The sequence below is a fragment of the Pelophylax lessonae genome, assembly GCF_965119305.1.
Source record: "Pelophylax lessonae genome assembly, chromosome: 5".
In the NCBI taxonomy this organism is placed as follows: Eukaryota; Metazoa; Chordata; class Amphibia; order Anura; family Ranidae; genus Pelophylax; species Pelophylax lessonae.
This window is the reverse complement of record NC_138772.1, coordinates 164,539,019-164,564,127: the sequence shown is the minus strand read 5'-3', so window position 1 is coordinate 164,564,127 and position 25,109 is coordinate 164,539,019. Positions and strand designations below refer to the sequence as shown.

The following is a 25,109-nucleotide window of genomic DNA, read 5'->3' as shown; positions in this document are numbered from 1 at the left end:
TCAAAAACTTAGTATGAATCCAATTCACCTTAACCCACAGGAAGCTGTCACATCCCCACTGGCCAATGGGCTACAGGCAGGAGGTTCCCTGCCCACAGCTGCATATAGAAAAAAATGGGCACAGCTGCTCTTGACATCATTGACCTACTATGGCCGTATGGCTATATTAAGTCAACAACAGTGATTGCATAAACAAGCCCACAAGAGTGGGTGCTCAGCTGAAATGCACATTGTCTGTATTTGGGGATATACACTCATCCCTGTGAACCTGTCCAACATGGATGTGTGGGTAAGTCCGTACAGCCGCTGCATCTCCATTCGCTAACATAGGCTGCACTCAACTCCAGGCGAAGCTTGATTGAAGCTTTATGTACCTCATTGCTCATGTGAAAGAGGCCCTAACCACTTGCCACCAAATCACGTACTTGCAGATGCAGGCTTCACCCCAGTACTGTTTTTTTTAGAGCCAATGGTTGGTTCTCTTGTAATAACAAAAAGAGAGACTAACCAGCCACTCGACATCCCCCCCCCCCCCCCCGTCGCCTTCCACAGCTTGCTCGGGATTTCCCATCCCACCGGGAGACCAGAGCTGCTAGCCGCCACGTCTGCTGGCTAGTCGGAGACCCGAGAAAAGCCAGAATCTGCTTTGATCGGGTCTCCTCTTTGGTAATCCGGAAGTGATGACATGACATCACTTTCGGTTTATCGTCATTTTATCGGCGCCATTTTTTTTAAAATGGAAAGCATTAAAAAACGCTGATCTTAACGTTTTGAATGCTTTCAAGTGCAAAGGAGGGATTCTATAAAGAGTACCTGTCATGTGCCTATTGCTGTCACAAGTATGTGTGCATTCCCTGTGACAGCAATAAAAGTGATTAAAAAAAGAGCAGCAGTGTTTTAAAAAAATAAATAAAATTAAAGTGCCCCTGTTCCTCCATGCCAGCGCGCTAGGGGGAACACATGCATCAGTCCCGCACACAAACAGAGATCGTCCCACACATGTTAGGTATAGCCACAAATGTCTAATCATGGGCAGTAATTCTAGCACTAGCACACCTCTGAACATGTAAAGTGGTAACCTGTAATGACTTCTAAAGTATCGCCTATGGATAGTAACGTTTACATAAATTGTCACTATTTCACGGGTGTGCGCAATTTTAAAGCGTGACATGTTTGGTATCTGTTTACTCGGTGTGACATTATCTTTTATATTTTACATAAAATTGGGTTATGTATTGTGTTTTTTTGCATTAAAGTTTAAAAAGTATTTTTCCCAAAAATTGCATTTAAAAACCCGCTGTGCAAATACTGTGTGACATAAAAAATTGCAAAACCATCCAATTTATTCTTTAGGGCCTCTACTTTAAAAAAATATATAATAATTGGGGGTTCTAACTAATTTTCTAGCTCTGTTCTCAGCTGCATAAGGGCTGGGGGAGGAGAGGCAGCAACACACTGAGCTTCCCAGTGAATGGCTGCGCAGAGGGCGCATGTCAGGACAAGTCTGATCATTGGAGGAGAGCACACTGAGCTCCCAGCATAGCTAGAGAACTGACCACAGTGTGTTCTCCTGCTTAGCATGGTCATTTTTTTTTAAATAGGAAAGCAGAAGGACTGGCAGGAATACCAGGGATACAAATAGAACAGGAGACTTCTTCATACGAGTACATGGTACAGAAGGCACATATGAATATGAAGTGTCGGGGGTTACAAATGCTTTTAACATGCAATTTTTTCTCATCCCAAATAGTCTTTCAATAGATTACTCATAACATTCTTCCCAGATTTGTATTACATTTCCGACAGCATACAGAGATAAAATGACTAAATGCTAAATGAAGAACATCATAAAACTCTGCACAATTAAAGATTTTACTAGTTTACTATTGCTTGGATGCAGAGTGATTAAATGCAGATGAGCATTTATCTGGGGATGTGTTTATCTCAACATCACATCAGAAGTGATATACCTGCTGGTATGAAGTCTATTAGGCTGGTCATAAGTGGGCAAATGTCTCCAGGACTCACTGTGATTGTGGTTGGGTCTAGCTTTAACCACTTGCCGACTGCCGCACGACTATATACAGCGGCAGTCAGCCCCTCACAGGCAAAGTGATGTAGGGGTACGTCACTAGCCTGTGAGGCTCTAGGGGCGCGCTCCCGCCCCCGCTCGTTCGCGGACCCCCCCGCGCGTGTGACCGGCGACCCGATGTCCGCCGGTCACTCGCGATCGTCGGTCCTGCTATGTAGGATGAGTATGAAACTAGTAGTAAATGAGATGAAACTTCACTTTACAAAGAATACCCAATCACATGCAGTGGAAAAAAAAAAACACGTTTTGCTTGCACATGATTAGATGATGGAAGTCATCAGAGCTTCCCCTCGTTTACTAAGCTGGAGCAACTGCATTTGCCAAGTGCACAGTCTATTTGCCTTTAGTAAATCAGCCCCAATATTTTCTTATGCTAGAGTTCAGCGTTAAAAATGTTGTAAAGTATATATTTCAGTTCCCATTGTCTTCTTTCCTTTGTCTTCTTTCCTTTTTAAGGCTGGGTTCACACTGATGCCAATTGGATGCGGTTTCCCCCCCCCATGTAATTCGCATGACAGGAGAGTGTGAACGGCTCTCAATGGAGCCAGTTCACACATCTCTGGGGTGGCGGTGGAGCGCACTGGAAAAGAGTCCTGTGTGTCTTTTGCTCCGTTTCAGGTGCAAATACAGGCAAAAATTCGGACCTGATTCGCACCGAAAACCGTTAACAGGGGCACACTGGATGCCAGGCACGAACCCGTGGCCGCAACATTGTGAACCCAGCCTGACTGTTATTCTTCTTCTAGCTTGCTTTTCTCTCACGCAAATTAACAGTTTTGTAACTCGTTGCTTCCACATCTTTGAGGATATAAGTTTAACATCTAAACTTTGGACCTTTTGTAAAATCTGTAAAACCTGGCTAAACTCTATTCTTTATAGTATCATGGGGTGCTGAAAACATCATGTCACTGGGCTCCACTCTCATGTTTTTGTAATGACATTTCCTTGCTCTATTCCTTTCTTAGAGCTCATTGTCTCAGAGAGCCAGAAGTGTTTCATTGATTCCCCATGGAACATCCAATTCTTCATCCCCTGGGAGCCAGAGGCCAGTCGCACAGAGTGGCCCCAGTGTTGTCACCATGACACATCACAAGTCCCCTGCAGCTGCCAGAAGATCCAGGAACCAGAATCCTCCCCATCTACATGAAGTCAAAGAGGTCAGACAACTGCTGATTTCCATATTTTTTAAGAAACATTTCTTTAAAAAAACAGCTACTGCTTATAGTGATATCATTACAGCTTTTTCATAACCATTCATTATGTTCATTGTCATCATTGAGTCAAACAGAAAGACCCAGTGTCTCCTTTGCACCAGTAGAGTTTCAATGTAATGTACTATCAGATCCTACAGATTGGCATTGGCCTAGACTACAATTTTACTAAACCAGTTGTGTATGGACCAACTGTCCATGTTCCAAAAATCTTTTGTCTTGGTTTTTATGGTCCGTTAGTGTAGGTGAAATATGGCTTCCCACACAATGTAAAAATACCGTACTTATGGTATAGTGGTGCACCAAAATGAAAATTCCAGGGCTGAAACTGAAAATTCAGGATGCACTTGCATGTAAACAATATTGACGGTTTTAAAAAATATATATACATTTTTTATAAAAAAATTGTATTATTTTTGACTTTTTAATTAATATCATGAATTTAAATGAATATGAATTTGTCGGCCATTATCGGCACATTTTGAAGTGGTGTTAAAAATCCTGCTTGCTGCAGTGCAAAACACACCGTAAGCACAGGAAAATCATGGATGTTTTTAGCAGCCATTATCGGCATCTTTTTTGCTTTTTTTGAGTATAGAGCGAGGGCTCGCAGCTTCCTGCAGTGGTGACAGCGCATTCCACCAGGGCAGTGGTGACATCGTGGGCAGTCCTCTCAAATGTCTCGATGGAAACCACCTGTAGAGCAGCATTTTGGTCTTCACCAAACACCTTTTTAAGACTTTATAGAGTTGATTCAGGCGCCCTATCATCTGTGGATTTCAGTAGAAGGGCTTTCCAGTCTTCTGTTGTAAAATAAACCCCATTGAACTCCAATGCGTCCGGTGCCCCGCATGTAGATTAGGGGGCCGGACGCAGCGGCCCGCCACTGGTACTCACATTTGTAGGTAAAGTTAATCCAGGGAAAATCTGATTGCCTCTTGGGGGATCAGGAAGAATTTTTTTCCCCTACTGGAGAAAATTGGATCATGCTTTTGCTGGGGTTTTTTTTATAGGGTTGTGTATATGGAAATATATGGTTGTTTGTTTGTTTGTTTTTTTTTTGTGTTTTTGTTTTCTATATTTTTATTGGTTGAAATAGGTGGACTTGTGTCTTTTTTTCAACCTGACTAACTATGTGATCCGTGGCTAAATTGGGTGAGAGGGAGGCACTGCTAGTGGTTGTGACTTGCATACTGATTTATCAGTACGTTGCTTCCTCTTCATTGTCCCCTAAGTAGACTGCGAGTGGAGGAACTTACATCTCTAGATTGCCTAATTGTGATAGAGTAGATGGTGTTACCCCCCTAATTATGCTGTCTGGTAGAAGTGAATGAACCACCCAAATGGCTGGACAGTTTGACTAATAATTTGTAGATAAAACTGTTGTCATGTAAGTATTTCAGCTGTGTATTAAGTTTTAAGGGAATGTCTGTGCTATTTAGACAGTAATTGGGTCTTTGACTCAGGGAAAAAAGTAGCAGATGCAGACATTACTCAGGTCTTATTAAATTCAACTTTAAGTACAGATTGAAACAAATGTGCACAAACTGGTTGAACAGACCTGCTACCCAAAGAACCTATTCATTATTGTTTAGATGGTTTTGGTGTACTGCAGTGTGTTGTATCTGTTGGTAGGAAGATTGCGAGGAGCATGAAATAGGGGTCAGTTATGTTATTGATATGAGTTACCTTCAATAAACCAGAACGATTTTCTCTGCTAAGGATTGGATTTCAAGGGGCATCTGTTCCAGGTATACATGATATATAGAAAGGTGACCTGATGTTTTTTTATCATCCGGTCGTTGGACTGTATGTGCTCTTTGTTCTTGCTTTTGCGGTATATATATTGGAGAGTTATAATTGATGGACAATGAACTCTAAAATCTTGTTCACACCAGCTATGATTCTACAATGTTGGCTGCATTTTTGGACACAGGGAAACTAAAGGTCAGTAAAGAAGACAGTTGTTGATTGGAAATTAGATTGCCATCCAGTTTTTTCACTTGTTTCTTTCTCTGCCAAAAAATACCTTTGTGAAGTGCTATTAAAGTATTACTACACCCACAACAGTAAAACCAGGCTGTATATGCAGTAAAGCATGCTTGTTATACTCACTGTGGAACCTAAGGGGTTAATCATCTGCATTGTGTAAAAAGGCTGATTGATCCTGTCTTCCCTCATCCTTCCCTTCTTTTACTCTCTCCAATCCATCTCCTGATCTTACAGAGCCCTAGGAGGCACTCTGCACATGCTCAGTTTGGTGTGTATTGCTAGAGAATTTTTTATCTTTATTTTGGGAGGGTGCATGTGATCAGCGCAGGGCCAATCAGCACTGTCCAGGCAGAGGTTCAGGGGTCATGCAGCCTCATAGGACAGTCAGAGGAGATTGAAAACCCCTCCTACAAGCTTTAACCAATGCTCAGCCGGGCACTGATAGAAGTCACAAGACTGCTATATACTGCTGATGAGTATAGGTATTTAACAGTTTATATTTACTAAAATAATTGCAGTTCCATGTTCTGTGGGAGACCAGGTATAGTGAATGCAGGGTCATGGGTTTAACAACATTTCAAACTCACTATAACAACTTTATATATACATCTGCCTAATTGCCGATATAGTTATTATTTTTGGTTGTTAGTAAAAAAGATCCTCTTTCTCAAGCTCTTATATTGCAGTCCTTATTTCATGCTTTGCTCCAGGACTCTGAAAGATCTGGGGGAGGAACAACCTAGGATCCATACCATACACATGTATGATATCTTACATAAGACCGTTTGAAGAGTTTTCCCGTATCAGACATGCCATTCCAGCGTGTGGAATGTGTTTCACGTGGGGCAACAAATAGGGAGAAAAAGCCCATATCAGTAATCCCTCCTCGATCCACCCCACTAGATGACATTCATGACACTGGAATAGAGGAAAGGGAGGTTCTCGTCGATCAACATTCTAGAGCCACCCTAAAAGTTGATGAAAATAATCATGTCGGTGGCTAGAATAGAAGAAATAGGTGAATGGCTTCCCCTAAGGAGCATGAACAGTAAAGAATGTAACGTAACAGCCAGAGGATTGGCAGCTATTGCATTGCCACAGAAAAGAAGGAAGTAAAACAAAATGGCAGGATCAACCAGGTATTTAGTATCTTAAAAAACTTGAATATTCTGGAGCTTGTGCAATAAGTAAATATTGTAATGTAGAAAAACATACTGAAAAAATGGGGTTTAACAACATTTTAAGTGTTTATCTACAAACTGCTACACACATTTACATTGATTGGCATATATGCATAACATTTAAGAGCGGTCCCATGTCTCACACCACCTGTGTTTCTTGCTAGTTCTTATCTTAGACTAAAGAATGTTTAGCCTTTAGGTTGTGGAGATCTGAGAGTAGGAGTGGTTTAGCAAAAGACACTGGGCAGGATTGACAACACTTGGTCCACAAAAATGCTGTGTGTTGTTAGTCAATAATATGGCATAGGAGCTCAGTGCATATCTAGCAGTTTAGCAGGCATTCTTCTGTGCTTGCAGGTTCTTTAAAAGGGGTACAAGACACCAGGGATGGGTACTGGAAGGCAGGTATGTGTCCCCACTATTTGGGTTGTGGTTTTGAGAGGGACTCTTTGAAGTCATTGTTAAAGCGGAGTTCCAGTCTCTTTTGACCCCACAGCCGGGTGCGCACTGTGCATGCGTGAGTCGCGCTGTGCTTCCTAAGTTGCTGTGCAATCTTCTGGGACCTGTGATGTGTCCCAGAAGATTGCAGGGAGGGGGAGAGGAGAACTTCCGCTTGAGCTGCCTAGGCACCCTAGCAGAAGTGGGAGTGTCAACCTGTCAAAACTAGGTGCCCCCCCCCCCCCAAAAAAAAAAAAAATTTAGGTGGTGAGTAGTACTTAAAAGTGGAAGTTCCACTTTTGCAGTGGAACTCCGCTTTAAGTACTCAGGGGTTCACACCCATGCAGGGTGAGAGTTTCCGAGGTAGTGTCTAGTTGGAAAGGAGAGGACTTTTCAGTACTTTCTGGATTGGTAAGTCCTCATTAAAGACTTAGAGTTTGGAGGTTCAGAGAGATGTTCATGTGGGAAAGAACCTCCAAACCCTCATTACAGTGATTTTGGTCCTGAAAAGGTTAACCCAGGTACATCAGGGTTCAGAATAGGAAGGGGAAACCTGTCTGTAAGGGTGAAATGTGGACTGTGCACAGCTTGGGACTGTGCCAAGGTTGCTGAACTGTGAAAACCTCCTCGTTGGGACCCCTGAAGCAGAAGGGAAACCCCCAAGCCCCAGTGTGAGACTGGTATAGTGTCGGTGAGGCAATCTCTTGTTTTTCTATTGCATCAGCATTCTATATTATTTTCTGTTTGTTTGCTGAGATAAGCTGTTTTTCTGAATTGTTTGAAAGTTTAATAAAGACTGTCACTTTTACAAGCAGCTGGCGGTGATCCTGAGCTCACAAAACACAACGGATAAGGGTTTTGCACAGTATAGAGAACAAAATACAACCTAGGCAGAAAAAAAAAAACACATGTAAGTTATAAAGACAGACAATCTTGAATCATAGGACAAAACCACATACCATTTATATTGGTCCCAAAAAGTTTAGCAACAGCTGTACTCAATAGAGCAAGTCGTAATTAGGTGAATAACAATAATTTATAATTTGTCCAGAGTAGGGGTAGTCACACTGACATGGGAAGTGAGGGCAGTCAGATATGGGTATAAGGGGCCAGAATACTTATGGAATATAATACCTGCAGACACTTACTCACTCATATGAGTAAGCCCCTACAGACCTGAAACACGTAAGAGGTTTTCATTCATTTTCTACATTTATAAAGATATTACAACCAACTCTGCAGTATTCTGTCTTCCATTTATCAGGCATACATAAGATAACATTGTGACTGCTAAATGCTGCAGCTTGTCTTGTAGTGGCAGGTATCACCCTTCGGGATCAGCTATTTGATTTAGACATAGGAAATGGACTCTTTTATAGAATGCTATTTTCAGAACAAAAGTTGTGATAAATTTGAGGCCAGTGGGAATTGGAAATTTGCTTTAGTGCCAATTAGGAAAGGAAGGGTGGGAGGACTTAGTAAAGTAAATGGCATATAAAAAAAAGAAAGTGGTCCCTCCCTATACACCCTAGTTACACCCTAGACCAGCGATGGCAAACCTTTTTGAGCTTGAGTGCCCAAACTCAACACAAAACCAACTTAATTTTTTCAAAGTGCCAACACTGAAATTAAACTGCAAGACACCCAGCCGCCCAGGTGATGATTGCACACTCCAAGAGGGATTGCAGTCAATTCAGCACACACCTGGCTCCGGCGTCCAGTGTCGGTGTGCCTGGCAACAGCTTCTTTGATGGTTCCTTTTATCACCCTCCTCACTCTTGATCGTGTCCTCTCAGCACCATCCTCTTGCTCCTCTCTGGCTGGTTCAGCTGCAGGGGCTGTTGTGGCTTTAGCTCTCTCTCCCTCCTGAACCACCCCAGCCTCCTCTCTCTCTAGTCTCCACACTCCTCTCACCCTTGCTCTCCCTTCTATCTCAGCCCTTTTTTCCCCCGGGCTCCAGGCTGTCCCTCCTTGTATTTTCTCAGGGCATGCTGAGCTGTAGTTTTTGTTTAATTAATTAAAATAGAGTAATAGTCCTCACTCCTCATTGGTTCCTGGCTGCAGTCAATGGGGAGGCAGGAGGAGTGGGCGGCGATCTCTGCAAGCGCCGCTCTGTCCCTGTCCCATGCTTCTTGACAGAAGAAGGGGGCAAGCAGGGGAAATACACTTACAGCCCACCCTCGCTTCTCCCCATGACACAGCACAATCAGTGGCGGCGGCTCTCATGTTCCTAAAGAAAGGGCTCGGTGTGCCAGCTGTGGCACGTGTGCCATAGGTTCGCCATCACTGCCCTAGACCTTTATAGAGGATCATACCCTAGGGCAAGTTGACAATAAACCAGTAAGGTAAAGTACGGTATGGCTGCTCTGGTTTGGGCTCAGAGGTGTGGAGATCAGGAATAAACAATAGTTTACCACGACATAGGCACTGTACCGTGGGGAAAACGTTTCTCTTTATTCTCAACTTGTAAGCCTGCGAATAATGCACATCCTGTTCCATGGTGGCTGCTCACACTTCTCCACTATATGTATGGCTGAGATTGATGGAACTAGTAGTAGTTTACAGAAGAAAGAGAATATTGTGTTTGCTTCCAGGTTATTGTGTTTGCTTCCAGGTTATCTCATGGGAGCTACAAGGGCATTGCTTTTCTGGAAAGAGTATCCGGTCATTTCTGTACTTTCTAAAATTGTTCTTGGCCTGATAAATGAAAACAAATGCAGCCATCACATCCAAGTACTGGGAAGCTGCAGTCTATTACATTGTTATTCTTGAGTTTAGTTATACTTAAACACCAAACCCACAAAGTGAGTTCTTAGCAACTCTAAAACATTTAAAGTGTTATTAAACCGACAACAGTAAAATCAGTTTGTATAGGCAGTGAAGCATGCTTGTTATGCTTACTGTGGAACCTAAGGGGTTAATCCTCCTCATTGTGTAAAAAGGCCGTTAGATCCTATCTTCTTTGATCCTCCCCTTCTTCCACAGTCCCCAATTCATCTTCTGATAGTACATAGCCTTGGGGGCACTGTGCACATGCGAAGTTTGAGGTGTATTGCTAGATATTTCTTCTTATTTCCTAGAAGGGTGCATGTGATTAGCACAGGGCCAATCAGCACTGTCCAGACAGAGGGTCATGGATCCTGCATTCTTATAGGATAGTCAGAGGAGAATGAAAACTTTTACAAGCTTTAACCAGACACCGATAGAAGTCTAAAGACTTCTATATACTGCTGATGAGAAAAGGTATTCAGCAGTTTATATTTACTAAAATAATTGCTTTTCTGTGAACTGTGGGAGACCAGATATAGTGAAGGCAGGGTCCTGGGTTTAGTAACACTTTAAAGTGAACTTTAAACCCTACAGTAAACATTTATTATTTTGCAGCTTACCAACTCTTAAATGTGGGGGCTGCATTTGTTTTCTTTTTGACAATTTCTTCCCTTTATTTTCATCTAGTGATCTGCCAAATAAGTCTGCTGTTTTTCAACAGAACAAGCTGCCCTGAGCAAATAGCAGTTACAGAGTTGAGATGAACCATTTAACACTGACAGAGATGCCTATAATGGTCAGCTTTAATTTATGTAAAACCTTTATCCCAAAAGGAGCAAAACTGTTTCTGTAGCTGCCTACAAAGTGTTAGCAGGAGTTTGTCTTCTATTTTCTAGTATATTTAAATCTGCTAGTGTATCTAACACTACCCTCCCCCCCAAGACTGACAGTGCTGCTGTTCATTGGTGTTTCTGTTGCGCCTTCATCCAAAATGTAGGCACCTAAGACATGAAGTGTGTTATTAGCTAGATCACCGGGTGAACACAAAGGGGAAAAAAGCCTAAAAAAAAAGAAACAGAATGAAGTCGCCACATCTAATGATTGGTATGTTGCAATATTAAATTTTTGGTTTTTGGGCTTAATACCACTTAAAACTTTTCTCTAACGCTAATCCTTAAAGAAGCTTTACCAGAAAGATCATTTATTCCTCCTGTCCTCCAATGGACTGAGTGTATCTAGCACTTTGTCCTGTTCAGAACCATTATCTTACTAGCAGATAAAAGCAGTTTTTTTTTTCTGTTTCTGCTGGCTGTCAGCTCCTCCCCAGAGTGAAGCCCAATTTATGGGTGTTCCAGTGTAGGGCTCACAGAACTAGGCACTACCGCCTCTTTCTTCTCACCATTCATGAGCCAACACACCACTTTACACTGCTCCCTTTCTTCTCCCCATTCGAAAACCTATACAGCACCAGCCCATACTGCTGAGACATGTGGCTGAGAATGTAGGCTGTGCACAGAGATTCTGGGGAGAGAATAGCTGGCAACTATTGTTATTGTGAATGATGACACTCCTCTCCATTTTCTAGCATGTGCCTGCTGACAAAAACGAGTGCTGTAACTGCTCCCTCTGCCAGACCCCATTTGGTATTTGCACCTTGTGAGCAGCATGGCTAGACATCAGGGGAGTGGGCTGTCAGACCTGCTAGTTTAGCATTCAAGGCATCAAAGTACTGCATGCACTTTGTACCCTGGTGGATACAAAGAATAAAAGTTATTTTTTGTGAGAATTCTGTAAAATTAAATGTGATCCTAATCATAACCCTCACCCTAAAATTAAACTTGTTCCTAAATGTGCATCCTTTAAACCTATACCCTTAGAGTTAAAATGCCCTAATCCCTCTCTAAATTAACCAAACTTCTAAATCCTTAACCACTTGCCAACTGCCCCATAGCAGATTTACTGCTACAGGGCATCCACACTGCGCAGAGTCACGTATATTAACATGAATCTGCACTTCCGGGTAGGGGGTAGGCTGTTTCTGCTGTGATTTGCCACAGCAGAAGCCGATCAGCGTGTGCTGGTGGATGCATGTCCTATGTAAACAAGGCAGAGCTCCGTTCTGACAGGGGGAAGTGATGGAAAGCAGGGAAAGAAAATCCATCACTTAGTAAAAGCACCTCACTGTGTACACATAAACACTGGTTAGGCACACATTTACCCTTTAATCACCCTAGATCAGTGATGGCGAACCTTGGCACCCCAGATGTTTTGGAACTACATTTCCCATGATGCTCAACTGCATGAGCATCATGGGAAATGTAGTTCCAAAACATCTGGGATGCCAAGGTTCGCCATCACTACCCTAGATGTTTAACCCCTTCCCAGCCAGTGTCATGAGTACAGTGACAGTGCATATTTTTAGCACTTATCAATATATTCGTGTCACTGACTCCCACAAAGTGTCAGTTAGTGTCTGATTTGTCAGCCTCGATATCGCAGTCCCCCTATAAGTCACCGATTGCTGCCATTACTAGTATTAACGTAGAGCCGCAGTAGAGCTCTAGTGAGCAGTGGCAAAGTGGTTAAAGTTCACGTGCGTGTAAAGGCAGGCATCACAATTCTTTTGACAATATAGTGTGTGTATATATATGTATATATATATATATATATGAATAAATTAATGACTACATGTATTCATTTGTGTCTTTTGTGTCTGACTTGAGTTCAGAATTATTGATGCCCAGTTGCTTATTATTTAGATACGGTATGTAAATCCGTATAAGCTGTTGGTAACCTAATTGTAGAACTAGGCTTCTGGTAGCGATTATTTTGTGAATGTTCAAATCATAAATACTACTTTTGTTGTACTAGTTTGCCTGAACATTGTTCAGTGCCATACAGAGTAAGATGTTCTGTATTCCAATTTACAGTACTTTCTCTTCCAGATATTGATTTTGGACATACAGTTTTCTTAATGTCTAAATGAGAAGGTTTGAAAAGATCTATTCTGCCTCTAAACAGGTTTAAATAAAAACACAATGGCAGTAATTTGTTTTTTTTACATAATTGCCTGTATGCCTTGCAAGTAAAATTCTGACAGTTGAGAATTTATGTGCATCTCAATGCTTTAAAATTGTCTTGAGTTGTTTATGTTATGTCAGTAGTACAATTTTAGACTGACATTTCTAGAGCATAAACTAGCCTTGATATAAATCAGCACGGTAAGTCATAGAAAACGCAAGAATGACAGACAAAATGTATTATCTTCCAAAGGAGAAGGTCACAGTTCAGCAGTTTCATATTTATATGTCAGAATATTTCAGAAGAACTATTCATATATACCAGAATGGTATGTAAATCAAATTACAAGCTGACATTGATAATTGCCTGCTAAATGGGATGATACATCATGCAGTATTTCCCATCTTCCCCAGTATTGCACAGGTTAAACTGTCAAAGGTTGCTCATTCATTTAAAGCACAAATATAAACAGATTAAAATTAAAGACCAGGCTTAAAGGAATAATTTCATTGAAATTCACTACTTAACTTTCTTCCGGGAGACAAATCAGTTGGCCAAGAAGTGCATTCTCTCAACCATGTTTGTACTGTATATACCCTATTCTAATAGCAGCATGATGGTGAAACCTTAAGCTAAGTTGAAATTGGTGAAAGTAGACCTGTGCTGAGCACCCAAGAGCACAGGAGTCTTTAGACTATACAGCTCAGGGCTTGACAAATTTGCTTGAAATCTAGGAGTCAGCTAAAAAAGTTAAGAGCCAGTTTTTTTTCGCACATGCTGAGTTGCCGGCTTCTGTCAAACCGGCTGCCATACACACGGGTTGAATGGCGCCCAGTTTTTAATGAACCGGCTGATGTTGCCCAGCATTCGGCCTGTGTGTACTTGGCTTAATGGTGTGATGGGCAGTCGCTCACTAGGGAAGTACAGTGCAGCAAGTTGGAGGAGATAGGAGATCCAGTAACTCATGCCACCTTAGGCCCCTTTAACACGTTCACCTCCGCTAAGCTGATACCGCTTGCTTAGCGGGGATTGCTCTTCTAATTCCCACTGAGCAGGTGGATGACAGGTCCTGTCCACTCTGCAATGCAAAACAAACATTGACACAGTCCCGCTCTCCTCTATGGGGCAGTCGGATGGAAATGGACTGCCTGTTCATTTCAATCCGATGCCATCTGATTCGATCCTTTGGACGGTTGGAAAGTAGGACCACCAAGTAGGATCGGATGGTGCTGGTTGTCAGCGGACACAGGGCCAGTGCTAGACTATTTTGCGCCCTAAGCAAGACCAGCTACTTGCGCCCCCCCCAAAAAAAACATTTTAAAAACCGGGTCACTGCACTATGGGTGAGCAGGGTTTTGGGTAGAGATGCATCTGTGGTGTCACTGGAAAAAAGATTGTCCCTGCATCCTTGGTGTCACTGAAATAAAAAATTCCCTGCATTGGTGGTTTCACTGGAAGAAAAAAATGTCCCTGCGTCCATCATATATGATGTGCACCAGAAAATTTAAGGGGCTTGGGTGGTAGGAAGCTGGCAGTGGGGTACAGGGGCGATGAAGATGACGGGGTGGGATGGTAGGAAGATGACATGGAGGATGAAGATGACGGGGTGGGATGGTAGGAAGATGACAGGGGGGATGAAGATGACAGGGGGTGGGATGGGGATGAAGATGACAGGGGGGGTGAAGATGACAGGGGGTGGGGGATGGTAGGAAGATGACAGGGAGGATGAAGATGACGGGGGATGAAGATGATATGACGGGGTGGGATGAAGATGACAGGGTGTGGGATGGTAGGAAGATGACAGTGGGGATGAAGCTGGCAGAGGGTGGGATGGGGGATGAAGATGAAAGGGGGGGATGAAGATGACAGGGGGTGGGATGGTAGGAAGATAACAAGGGGGATGAAGATGACAGGGGGGGATGAAGATGACAGGGGGTGGGATGGTAGGAGAATGACAGGGGGGATGAACATGACAGGGGTGGGATGGTAGGAAGATGACAGAGGGGATGAAGATGACAGGGGGTGGGATGGTAGGAAGATGACAGGGGGGGTGAGGTAGTTATAAACATCACAGACCTCCGATCAGAGCGGGGCTGTTGCAGAGAGTGGAGAGCTTCTGCCTCCTCCTCTGTACAGGAAAACACACAGGAAGGGGGAGGGGGCGGGTTCAGTGCTCGTCTCTGCTCTGCACTGACACAAGCAGCTGGGGAGAGAGACCAGCTGCCGTGTGTGTGTAACTCGCGGGCGGCGTGCGGGAACCAAGCCACCTGCACCGCCGCGAGCATTCTGGGACTCAGCCCTGATTCGCCGGGGACGATCCTGGCGAATCAGGGACGCTTGGGAGCGGGATGTATGGCTGCGCCCTAGGCGGCAGTGCGCCCTAGATGGCTGCCTTGTTCGCCTAGCGGTAGCGCTCGCCCTGAGCGGACATCCGCCCATAGAGGATACTGGAGGGTCCGATCAGGTCTGCCTGAAATCTGACATACGGACCTAATCGGACAGCTCGTGTGAAAGGGGCCTTCGGCTATGTGGCATGACAGGTAGAGAATAAAAGAAAATAAAAAAAATAATTTTAATGGAAAAAAATAAATAAACTGTTTCCATCTCAGCGCCACCAGTGACTGCTTGTTGAAGCTCTGATCACCACAAGAGGGCACAAGTTCCCCGATAGAAGCGTCTCCCAAGAGCAGGCCGCAAAGCCGTGGCCTCAATTACCGGCCGACATGGCATCTTTGTCGAGCTCTGATATAGCTGATATTAGTATGGTAGGGTCACATTTATACTAGGCTTCTCTGCCATCTTGATCTACCACTAAATTAGTTGTTGGAGCTGGTGTATGAACTATAGTAGTGCAGTGTGAGAGAGCCACTGCCACTAATCACATACTTAATGATGGTGCAGTATAGCACATTCAAGGGTGAATTCACAAATCTTTAACAGCTGAAGACCTTTATTTTCTTGTACTCTGTCTAAAATATCAACACAGAAAACTCTGCAATTCAAGTGGATACTACTGGCTGGAAAGCATTCTAAACAAAATTACCATTTAAAATGGAACATATATTGGTGATAAATTGTTGAAGTTTAGCTGTGATGGTTTAGGGTCAGTTTGACTTCAGTTTTTAAGTAGAAGGGTTACTTTTTTGTATAAAATATTTTTTTTGTTAAATAAAAGTATGCAATACAGGGTGTATAAAATAGATTTTGTCTATGAAACATGATGGGCTTTCTGAAAATAAAGCTTAGCAATTCCATTATTATTAGTTAATCTATTAGTTTTGAAAATCTGTGTATTCTGGGCAAGAGAGGAAACCAGAGGCACCACATCCCTAATATATAGACAAAAAATCAAAGGTGCCAAAATATCACAGATTCATGAACTGTTTGAAAAAAACAATTTCGTTCAGTACTTCCATAAAAACAATATAATTGTCTAAAAGGTTTGAAATGCACGTATAAGCATTGAAATTATGTATATGTATTTTCCACATTTTGATATGTTACAGCCTTATTCAAAAATTGAATAAATTCATTATTCTCCTCAAAATTTTACAAACAGTACCCCATAATGAAGATGTGAAAGACGTTTGTTTAAAATATTCGCAAATTTATTAAAAATAAAAAGCAAATAAAGAATCACATGTACATAAGTATTCACAGCCTTTGTCATGACAAAATTGAGCTCATGTGCATCCTGTTTCCACTGATCATCATGTTTCTAAAACTTGATTGCAGTCCACCTGTGGTAAGTTCAGTTTATTGGACATGAGTTGGATAGGCACACACCTGTCTATATAGGGTCCCACAGTTAACAGTGCATGTCAGAGCACAAACCAAGCCATGAAGTCCAAGGAATTGTCTGTTGAAACAGGATTGTATCGAGGCACAGATCTGGTGAAGGGTACAGAAAAATGTCTGCAGCATTGAAGGTCCCAATGAGCACAGTGACCTCCATCATCCGTAAATGGAAGAAGTTTGGAACCACCAGGACTCTCTCTAGAACAGGCCAAACTGAGCGATCAGTGGAGAAGGGCCTTAGTCAGGGAGAAGAACCCGATGGTCACTCTGATAGAGCTCCAGCTTTTCTCTGTGGAGAGAGAAGAACCTTCCAGAACAACAACCATCTCTGCAGCATTCCACCAGTCAGGCCTGTATGGTCGAGTGGCCAGACGGAAGCTATCCTCAGTAAAAGGCACATGACAGCCCGCATGGAGTTTGCCAAAAGGCACCTAAAGGACACTGCGACCATGAGAAACAAAATTTTTTGGTCTGACAAAGCAAAGATTAAACTCTTTGGCCTAAATGGCAAGCAGCATTTCTGGAGAAAACCAGGCACCACTTGTCACCTGGCCGACACCATCCCTACAGTGAAGCCTGATGGTGGCAGCATCATGCTGTGGGGATGCTTTTCAATTGCAGGAACTGGGAGGCTATGCAAAAGAGAGAGCAACACCGCTCCGGCTCAATCAGCTGTGCTCTGCAATCCAGCTGGGTGCTAACCTCAGCTCACCACTGTGAAAGTATTTGTAGAAAAAGAAATAGGTCGCACTCCGTCATGAATTTATTGAAGTATCGTCATGCCAAACATCCAAACGGACAGGAACTGTTAACGTTTCACACGGGTCTCCGTGCTTGTTCACAACCCAAGGAACTACGAGACTAGTCAGGATCAAGGGAATGATGTATTCAGCAATGTACAGAGACATCCTTGATGAAAACCTGCTCCAGAGTGCTCTGAACCTCAGACTGGACGAAGGTTCATTTTCCAATAGGACAACGACCCTAAGCACACAGTCAAGATAAAAAACTATGTGAATGTCCTTGAGTGGCCCAGCTAGAGCTCAGACTTTAACCCCATTAAACATCTCTGGAGAGATCGGAAAATGGCTGTGCACCGACGCTCCCCATCCAACTTGATGGAGATTGAGAGGTCCTGCAAAGAAGAATGGGAGGAACTGCGCAAAAATAGGTGTGCCAAGCTTCTAGCATCATACTCGAAAATACTTGAGATTGTAATTGTATTTAGGAAAGGCTGTAAACACTTATGTACATATGATTTTTTTTTCTTGTTTTTTTATTTTTAATAAATTTGCAAAGGTTTCAAACAAACTTCTTTTACGCTGTCATTATGGGGTATTGGCTGGCGTGGTGCTTGTTGCTGAGGAGGATCCGGCGGCCATCTTTTTGGAGTCCAGAGCTACTGATCTGCATACATATCGTTCCATGCTGTGTTTTACTGGATAATGTGTAAGTGGCCAATTTTACTTTCAATAAAACCTTAGTCTGATGTACTATACCATGAGGAGTCTCCCTTTATATCTCTGATCTGAGGTCTGTCATTCACTGAGACTGGGCTGCCTGACTTGGAAGATTTTTGGATCTGGGATCGGCTCCACATGAGTGATTGTTTAGTGGGCACGCTTGACTGATCTCTGTAATGGGGGTCTGTCAGATCTGGTAAGAGGCTTGGACACCTGGTGTTTGCTGGTGGTGGCTTCTGGATTCACAACATACAACTTTTACTCTGTCTGTTCCTGGGATTCCCCATTCATTCATATGTGTGTGGACGTCTTATGAACTTTTACTCCCCAATTGATTTTTTGTGGATTTTAATATCAAAAGCGCTGCATATGTTATTTTAAGCTTATTTATATCCACATTTCAAGATTGGTGCAAGCTGCTTTTTTCTGTTGATATAGGGTTTGTTTATTTAGCGCAGTATTATATCTTTATCATTATGGGTTATTGTTTGTAGAGTTTTGAAGAAACGTAACAAAAAGTGGAAAAAGTGAAGCACTATGAATACTTTCCGTATGCACTGTAAATAATAAAGATTTTCTTATCACAAGTATGTTGCTTTAAGAGGCCTCAACATGTTTCACCTTTTATACATCTTTTTCAGGAGAGTGTATTACAACATATAAGTACCATCAAATTAATTGTCTAAATAAATAAATAAATAAATGCAGGAAATACTAATTATGTGTTTTCCTGCACTTCTTTATTTAGATAATTAATGTGATGCTACTCTTCTCGCAAAACATGTTGAGACTCCCTGTTCAAGCAACATACTTATGACAACATTTCTGTATTAATACATCATTTCAATGATGATACACGTTTCAAACCTTTTAGACAAATTTTTAACAGTTAATAAATCTGTGATATTTTGCCACCCTAAAAATCTCACCGATTTGATTTTTGTATGTTTATTTGTTTTGAAGATGATGCTTTCTTTGGTAGAGGAGAAGGTTAGGGGATCATTCCTTATCCGCGTCATTTAAAGGGGTTGTAACCCTAAAAGGAAAAAAAAAAGCTTAATATCCTTTAAGGCATGATCGATCACAGTGCTTGTGCCTTGTAATTTGTTCCTTTCTATGTAGTAAAATACCTGGTTGATCCTGCCTGTTCTGTGTCCCCCTGTGTGTGCTGAACAGAGTAATCATGGCTGCTGATCCATGAATGTGGTCAATTTATGTGCTCCTGTCATCCCACTCTGTGTGTAAGAGATGATCTCCTCGCCGCCCCTCCCTCCTGCTGCTCCCCTCTGTTTCATTAAGATATAAATTGCTCTGTGTCCGTTTTTTTTTTTTTTTTTTTTAATTCTAATCCTAAATACCTTTTCTCACAGCACCAATGTGCAGTCATGTGACCTACCTATGCTGGCCAGCTGATGTCAGAGGGGAAATTCAGCCCCTCCCACCTCTCTCCTTAGATCGGGGAAGGAGAGCGGAGGAGGACACATGACAACACAGAGATGCTGTGTGAAAAGGTTTTCAGGAATAGAATTTAAAAAAAGAAAAACACTCAGCACTTTATATCTTGATAAAACAGAGAAGAAGGCAGTTATTTAATATGCTGACTTTACAACCATTTTAAGTCTCTGTTTAGCAAAGCAGTTGCTCTTTGGGACTTTAGCTACTATCTAAGACTTGTGTAGAGCTCCACTAAATAGTAAAGTTAAAAATAAAATTGTATATAGCAAAAGTTTTGTTTGCTTGATGTGAGAGAATTATAAAATTTAAATGCTACATAATAATAAAAAAGGAAAATACTAGAAAAAAAACACGAGTCCCTTTAGAGGTGGGAAGTCCACTTTTTCATAAGTGTTGGATAGTGCTACCCTTTAAGATTTAAAAAATAATATACACAAAGTCCAGGGGCTATTGTTCGCATTCTGTGTACATCTTTAGATTCTAAATGTTTTTATGTTTTGTACTTTTGTCCCAACCCAAATGCATAAGCTGCATGCCTTTTAGTAGTAATTATGTTTTCAAAATTACGAATAGTGGGAATTGGCTCCATATATTTTGTAGTTCTTTTATTTCTTGAAGTGTTTAGAGAATGTAGTATAATTTTAAGGTTCCAGCATGTTCATAATAATTCTGGCATGAGCAGACCACAGAGAAGAATATCCCATTAGACTATGGTTATTTGCGCGGCTTGGCATAATGTATAGCCAGTACCATTAGCTTCTTAATCTGGTGTTAATGGACTCATCTGTATTGATTTACTTAATGCTATGCCAGAAAGAAATTTGTCATACGGTAATATGAATGTGTGCACACTGCACTTGGCAGCCAAAAAACAGCTGTGTCAAAAGAACGCAGCAATACAAATCCTTCTTAAAAATCACTCAGGCTTAGCATGCTGCAAATGCTACCACTCTCCAGCAAGAAGCACAAACACATATTAATAGGCCATTACAACATAAATATAGAACTATTGTCATTGTACTTGCTCTGTGCTGGCTGACCATACTGCATGATAATCTAAAGAGCAATTTACTTGGCACGCCAACACTAACAAAAGCGCCCATTTTATATAGTAAAATATTATATTTTCCTAAAACATTGTGGCTTTATATGTCTGCTAAATATGTTTTTTTGTCTTGATGACATTTTCAGGAATGATAAGTAGTTCCAATTTACTTTGTGAATATTTTACAGGACATTCAAAACAATTACACAATCTTTGTAAATTCATTAAACACTGTGTTTATTAAAACTGATAATACCGGGATGATGATGTACAATTTACGCACCACTGGTAGCTGCTTGGGGTAGAAGTGTTACCATAGTGGATAGAATGCTTTGCAGTGTAATCCACGTATGATACTTTAAAGTGGTTGCAAAGCCTAAACATTCTTTGCATTAAGGTAAAAAAAATGTATGTGTCAGCATCCCCCCCCCACACTTTTACTTACTTGAGCCCTCATTTGATCCAACGCCAGGCACGTCTGCAACTACTCTTCTCTCCCCTCACTTCTGGGTCTAGCTGGCTTTGCTGGGGCACCAGGAGCTATTGGCTCCCAGTGCTGTCAATCAAAACCAATGACAAGGTAGAGACGGGGGGAGGGTTATGCAGAGGAGTCCCACTGTGTCAATGGACGTAGCAGCGGGGGTGCGATAACGCAAGAGTGCCACCATAGAAAGCAGCTTACCATGGGGGCAATTGACAGAGGTGAGGGGCCAGGAGTGTCGGCAGGGGCCCCAAAAAGGGGAGGTTCACGGCCACTCTGTGCAATTCCATCGCACAGAATAGGTAAGTATATACATCTTTTTTTTTTTTTTTTTTTTTTAAATGTACCTTTAGAGTCGGTTCACACTATGGCGACACGACTTCGGGGGCGACTAGTGAAGTCGCCGTGCACCGCGGCTTCGGCGCTACTTGCACGGACTTCACATAATGGAAGTCAATGCAAGTCGCTCCGACTTCGGTCAAAAGTAGTGCAGGAACCTTTTTCTAAGTCGTTTTTTCTAACCGTTCCCATAGCACAGAATGGAGCACGACTTGTCAGGCGAACCGGCAGTTACAATCACTTGAACAGTGCTTTGTAGTATAATGCTAAAATAGCAAGACAAACCAACATTTATTCTCTCTAAATAAATTCTAAAACAACTTTCCAAAAATGTGACAAAATGTGGTGAAATAATCCACAGTGCAGAATAGGACCACTGTGAAATGTTTGACATCATTTATTAAAGTTGGTGCTTGGGCTACACTCCGGACACCAACATAAACCATATTCACTGTAGCACTAAAGACCTTCTTTTAATAAGGCTGTATGCATTCTTGCTCTGCTCCATTCATCCAAACTAGTTTGCAGTTCACTGGTACTCATTCATTGGCACTTGGATCATCCTTATCTTAAAGTGGGACTGTGTATATTCTAAGATACTTGTGATCCACCAGTGGGTCTCTGTGGGTGGCTTAGACACCGCTTCCTCCATGGTCAGGGAATGAGGTGCCACAGAAACAATAGGCCAGTAGTGTCAAAACCTTTAAACTGTTGTTAAGACCAGTTAAAAATAAAATGTTCTCAAGTATCTCTTTTGTAAACCCAAAAATGCTTTGTGAATTTTCTGCATACAAAGCTACCCACTGTATATTAGCAATAGGTGATAACACAGAACCCTAGGCACTTTATGGTTTTGAATAGACCCCATTCACACTAGCGCGACTTGTCAGGCGACTTGGTCACCTGACAAGTCGCGGTGGGTCGCCCGCCATTGAATAGTACAGGACCCGTTCTAATAGGAGCGACACAAGTCGCTCCGACTTAGAAAAAGGGTCCTGTACTACTTTGGGGCGACCTGGAGGCGACTTGCATTGACTTCAATGATATGAAGTCCGTGCAAGTCGTGCCGAGGTCACGGTGCACAGCAGGTCGCCCCAGCAAGTCGTGTCGCGCCAGTGTGAATGGGCGCTTATGGTTTGCATCTCTTACAGTTTGTGTAGTTTTTTTGGTGGCACTTAAGTTCATAATTTCTTCATTTTTTCCAGGCAACCCATATAAAAATTGCTTTTTTTATTTCCTTTCAAGTTCTTTACCTAAGTGGGGATTTGTCAAATATGATCATTTTAGGGCCACAATACATACTAGTAGAGACTGAACTAGATTGGTCTATGGTTTTTGAATTGTCCTATTTACAGCTCTGGGCAATGTTCTTATGCCAGGCTGTCTGTTAGAGCACCTAAACTGGGAATGGGAGATATAAGTGTTTCTATGTTAGGCTTTCTGTTAGAGTGCTTGCATTGAGAAAAGGGAAAAAAGAGTTAGCACAGGAGGTTTTGACTAAAAAGCATCACCTCAGGCTCTTCTAACTGCAGTTCTATTACTTTAATGTTTTATGCACTGAGAAAAAGCAGGATGTTTAGGCAACCTTAGATTTTAGACTTCAATCCATATGTCAGGTAGCAAGAATGCAGCTCTGTAAAAAAAAAAAAAAATCATTACAATTCAATGTAAAGAAACTGCATTAATATCCTAAACAAATAATAATGGCCTGAGAAGTAAAGGGAAACACAAAAGAGAAAATACACTGTATTACCAAAAGTATTGGGACGTACACGCACATGATCTTTAACCACTTTGCTCAAAGACCAGGCCCTATTTTGCGATTCGGCACTGCGTGGCTTTAACGGACAATTGCGCGGCCGTGCGACGCTGTACCCAAACAAAATGGACGTCCTTTTTTTCCCACAAACAGAGCTTTTTTTGGTGGTATTTGATCACCCGTGCGATTTTTATTTTTTTTGCACTATAAACAAAAAAAGAGCGACAATTTTGGAAAAATAACAATATTTTTCACATTTATTTATATGAAATTCTCAAAAAAAAAAAAGTAAAAATCGAAATTTTTTAACATTTTAGGCCAATTTGTTTTCTGCTACATATGTTTGGTAAAAAAAAATCGCAATAAGCGTATTTTTATTGGTTTGCGCAAAAGTTATTGCGTTTACTATCTAACTAAGATTTATGTCATTTTTATTGTTTTTTTTTTTTTAGTAGTAATGGCGGCGATCTGCAATTTTTTTTTTTGTGGGACTGCGACATTGCGGCGGACAGATCGGACCCCTGACTGACATTTTTGACACATTTGGGAGTACCAGTGACATTACTACAATAATCAGTGCTATACATATGCACTGTTACTTTAAAAATGACACTGTCAGGGAAAGGATTAACTTTGTGATCAGTGGGTTAAATGTATCCCTAGGGGCATGATTCTAACTGTGGGGGGCATGGCTTGTGATGTAACCACAGAGACATACAATCCTACATAGCAGGATCGTATAGTCTCTGCACTTACATCAGGGAGAATGACAGACGGCTGTGTTTACATCAGCCGTCTGCTTTTCTCCCTCTCCTGCGGGAGATCGCGAGTGACCGGCGGACATCGGAGCCGCCGATCACTCGCGCGGGGATCTCCGTGAACAAGCGGGGCGGGAGTGCGCCTCCGGCGGCACGCGCTCGCCCCCCTTCCTCACTTTGCCCAGCAGCGGCTGCCTGCCACAGTATATCTGTGGTGGGTGGTTGTTATGTGGTTAATTGAATCCAAGTCTAATGCAAAATACACACTATACAATTGTCTTTAGATTTTTTCCTTTAGATTTACCAAAATCATACAGTATCCCACAAAAGTGAGTACACCCCTCACATTTTTGTAAATATTTTTATATATCTTTTCATGTGACAGCACTGAAGAAATTACACTTTGCTACAATGTAAAATAGTGAGTGTATAGCTTGTATAACAGTATAAATGTGCTGTCCCCTCAAAATAAATCAAAACACAGCCAATAATCTCTAACCAGTGGCAACAAAAGTGAGTACACCCCTAACTGAAAATGTCCAAATTGGGCCCAAAGTTATTTTGTGTGGCCACCATTATTTTCCAGCACTGCCTTAACCCTCTTGGGCATGGAGTTCACTAGAGCTTCACAGGTTGCCACTGGAGTCCTATTCCACTCCTCCATGAGGACCTCACCGAACTGGTGGATGTTACGGACCTTGTGCTCTTCCACCCTTCTGTTTGAGCATGCCCCACAGATGCTCAATAGGGTTTAGGTCTGGAGACATGCTTAGCCAGTCAATCACCTTTACCTTCAGCTTCTTTAGCAAGAAAGTGGTCATCTTGGAGGTTTGTTTGGGGTTGTTATGTTGGAATACTGCTCTGCGGCCCAGTCTCTGAAGGGAGGGGATCATGCTCTGCTTCAGTATGTCACAGTTCATGTTGGCATTCATGGTTCCCTCAATGAACTGTAGCTCCCCATATGCAGCCCCAGAACATGACACTCCCACCACCATGCTTGACTGTAGGCAAGACACATTTGTCTTTGTACTCCTCACCTAGTTGTCGCCACATACGTTTGACACCATCTGAACCAAATAAGTTTATCTTGGTCTCATCAGACCACAGTACATGGTTCCAGTAATCCATGTCCTTAGTCTGCTTGTCTTTAGTAAACTGTTTGCAGGCTTTCTTCTGCATCATCTTTAGAAGAGGCTTCCTTCTGGGAAGGCAGCCATGCAGACCAATTTGATGCAGTGTGCGGCTTATGGTCTGAGCACTGACAGGCTTACCCCCCACTCCTTCAACCTCTGCAGCAATGCTGGCAG

General features: G+C 42.1%; 1 protein-coding gene across 2 annotated transcripts in view; it reads left to right on the top strand.

The window, feature by feature from the left end:
* Nucleotides 1-25,109, top strand: part of OSBPL10 (oxysterol binding protein like 10) — a 745,381-nt gene that overhangs the window by 278,355 nt on the left and 441,917 nt on the right. The window contains exon 4 of one of the 2 annotated variants that reach the window (XM_082258273.1): nt 3,058-3,249. The exons of the other annotated variant lie outside the window; for it this stretch is intronic. Coding sequence (XP_082114399.1) covers nt 3,058-3,249 — 192 coding nt within the window. The remainder of the gene's footprint in view (nt 1-3,057; nt 3,250-25,109) is intronic. 2 annotated transcript variants of the gene reach the window in all.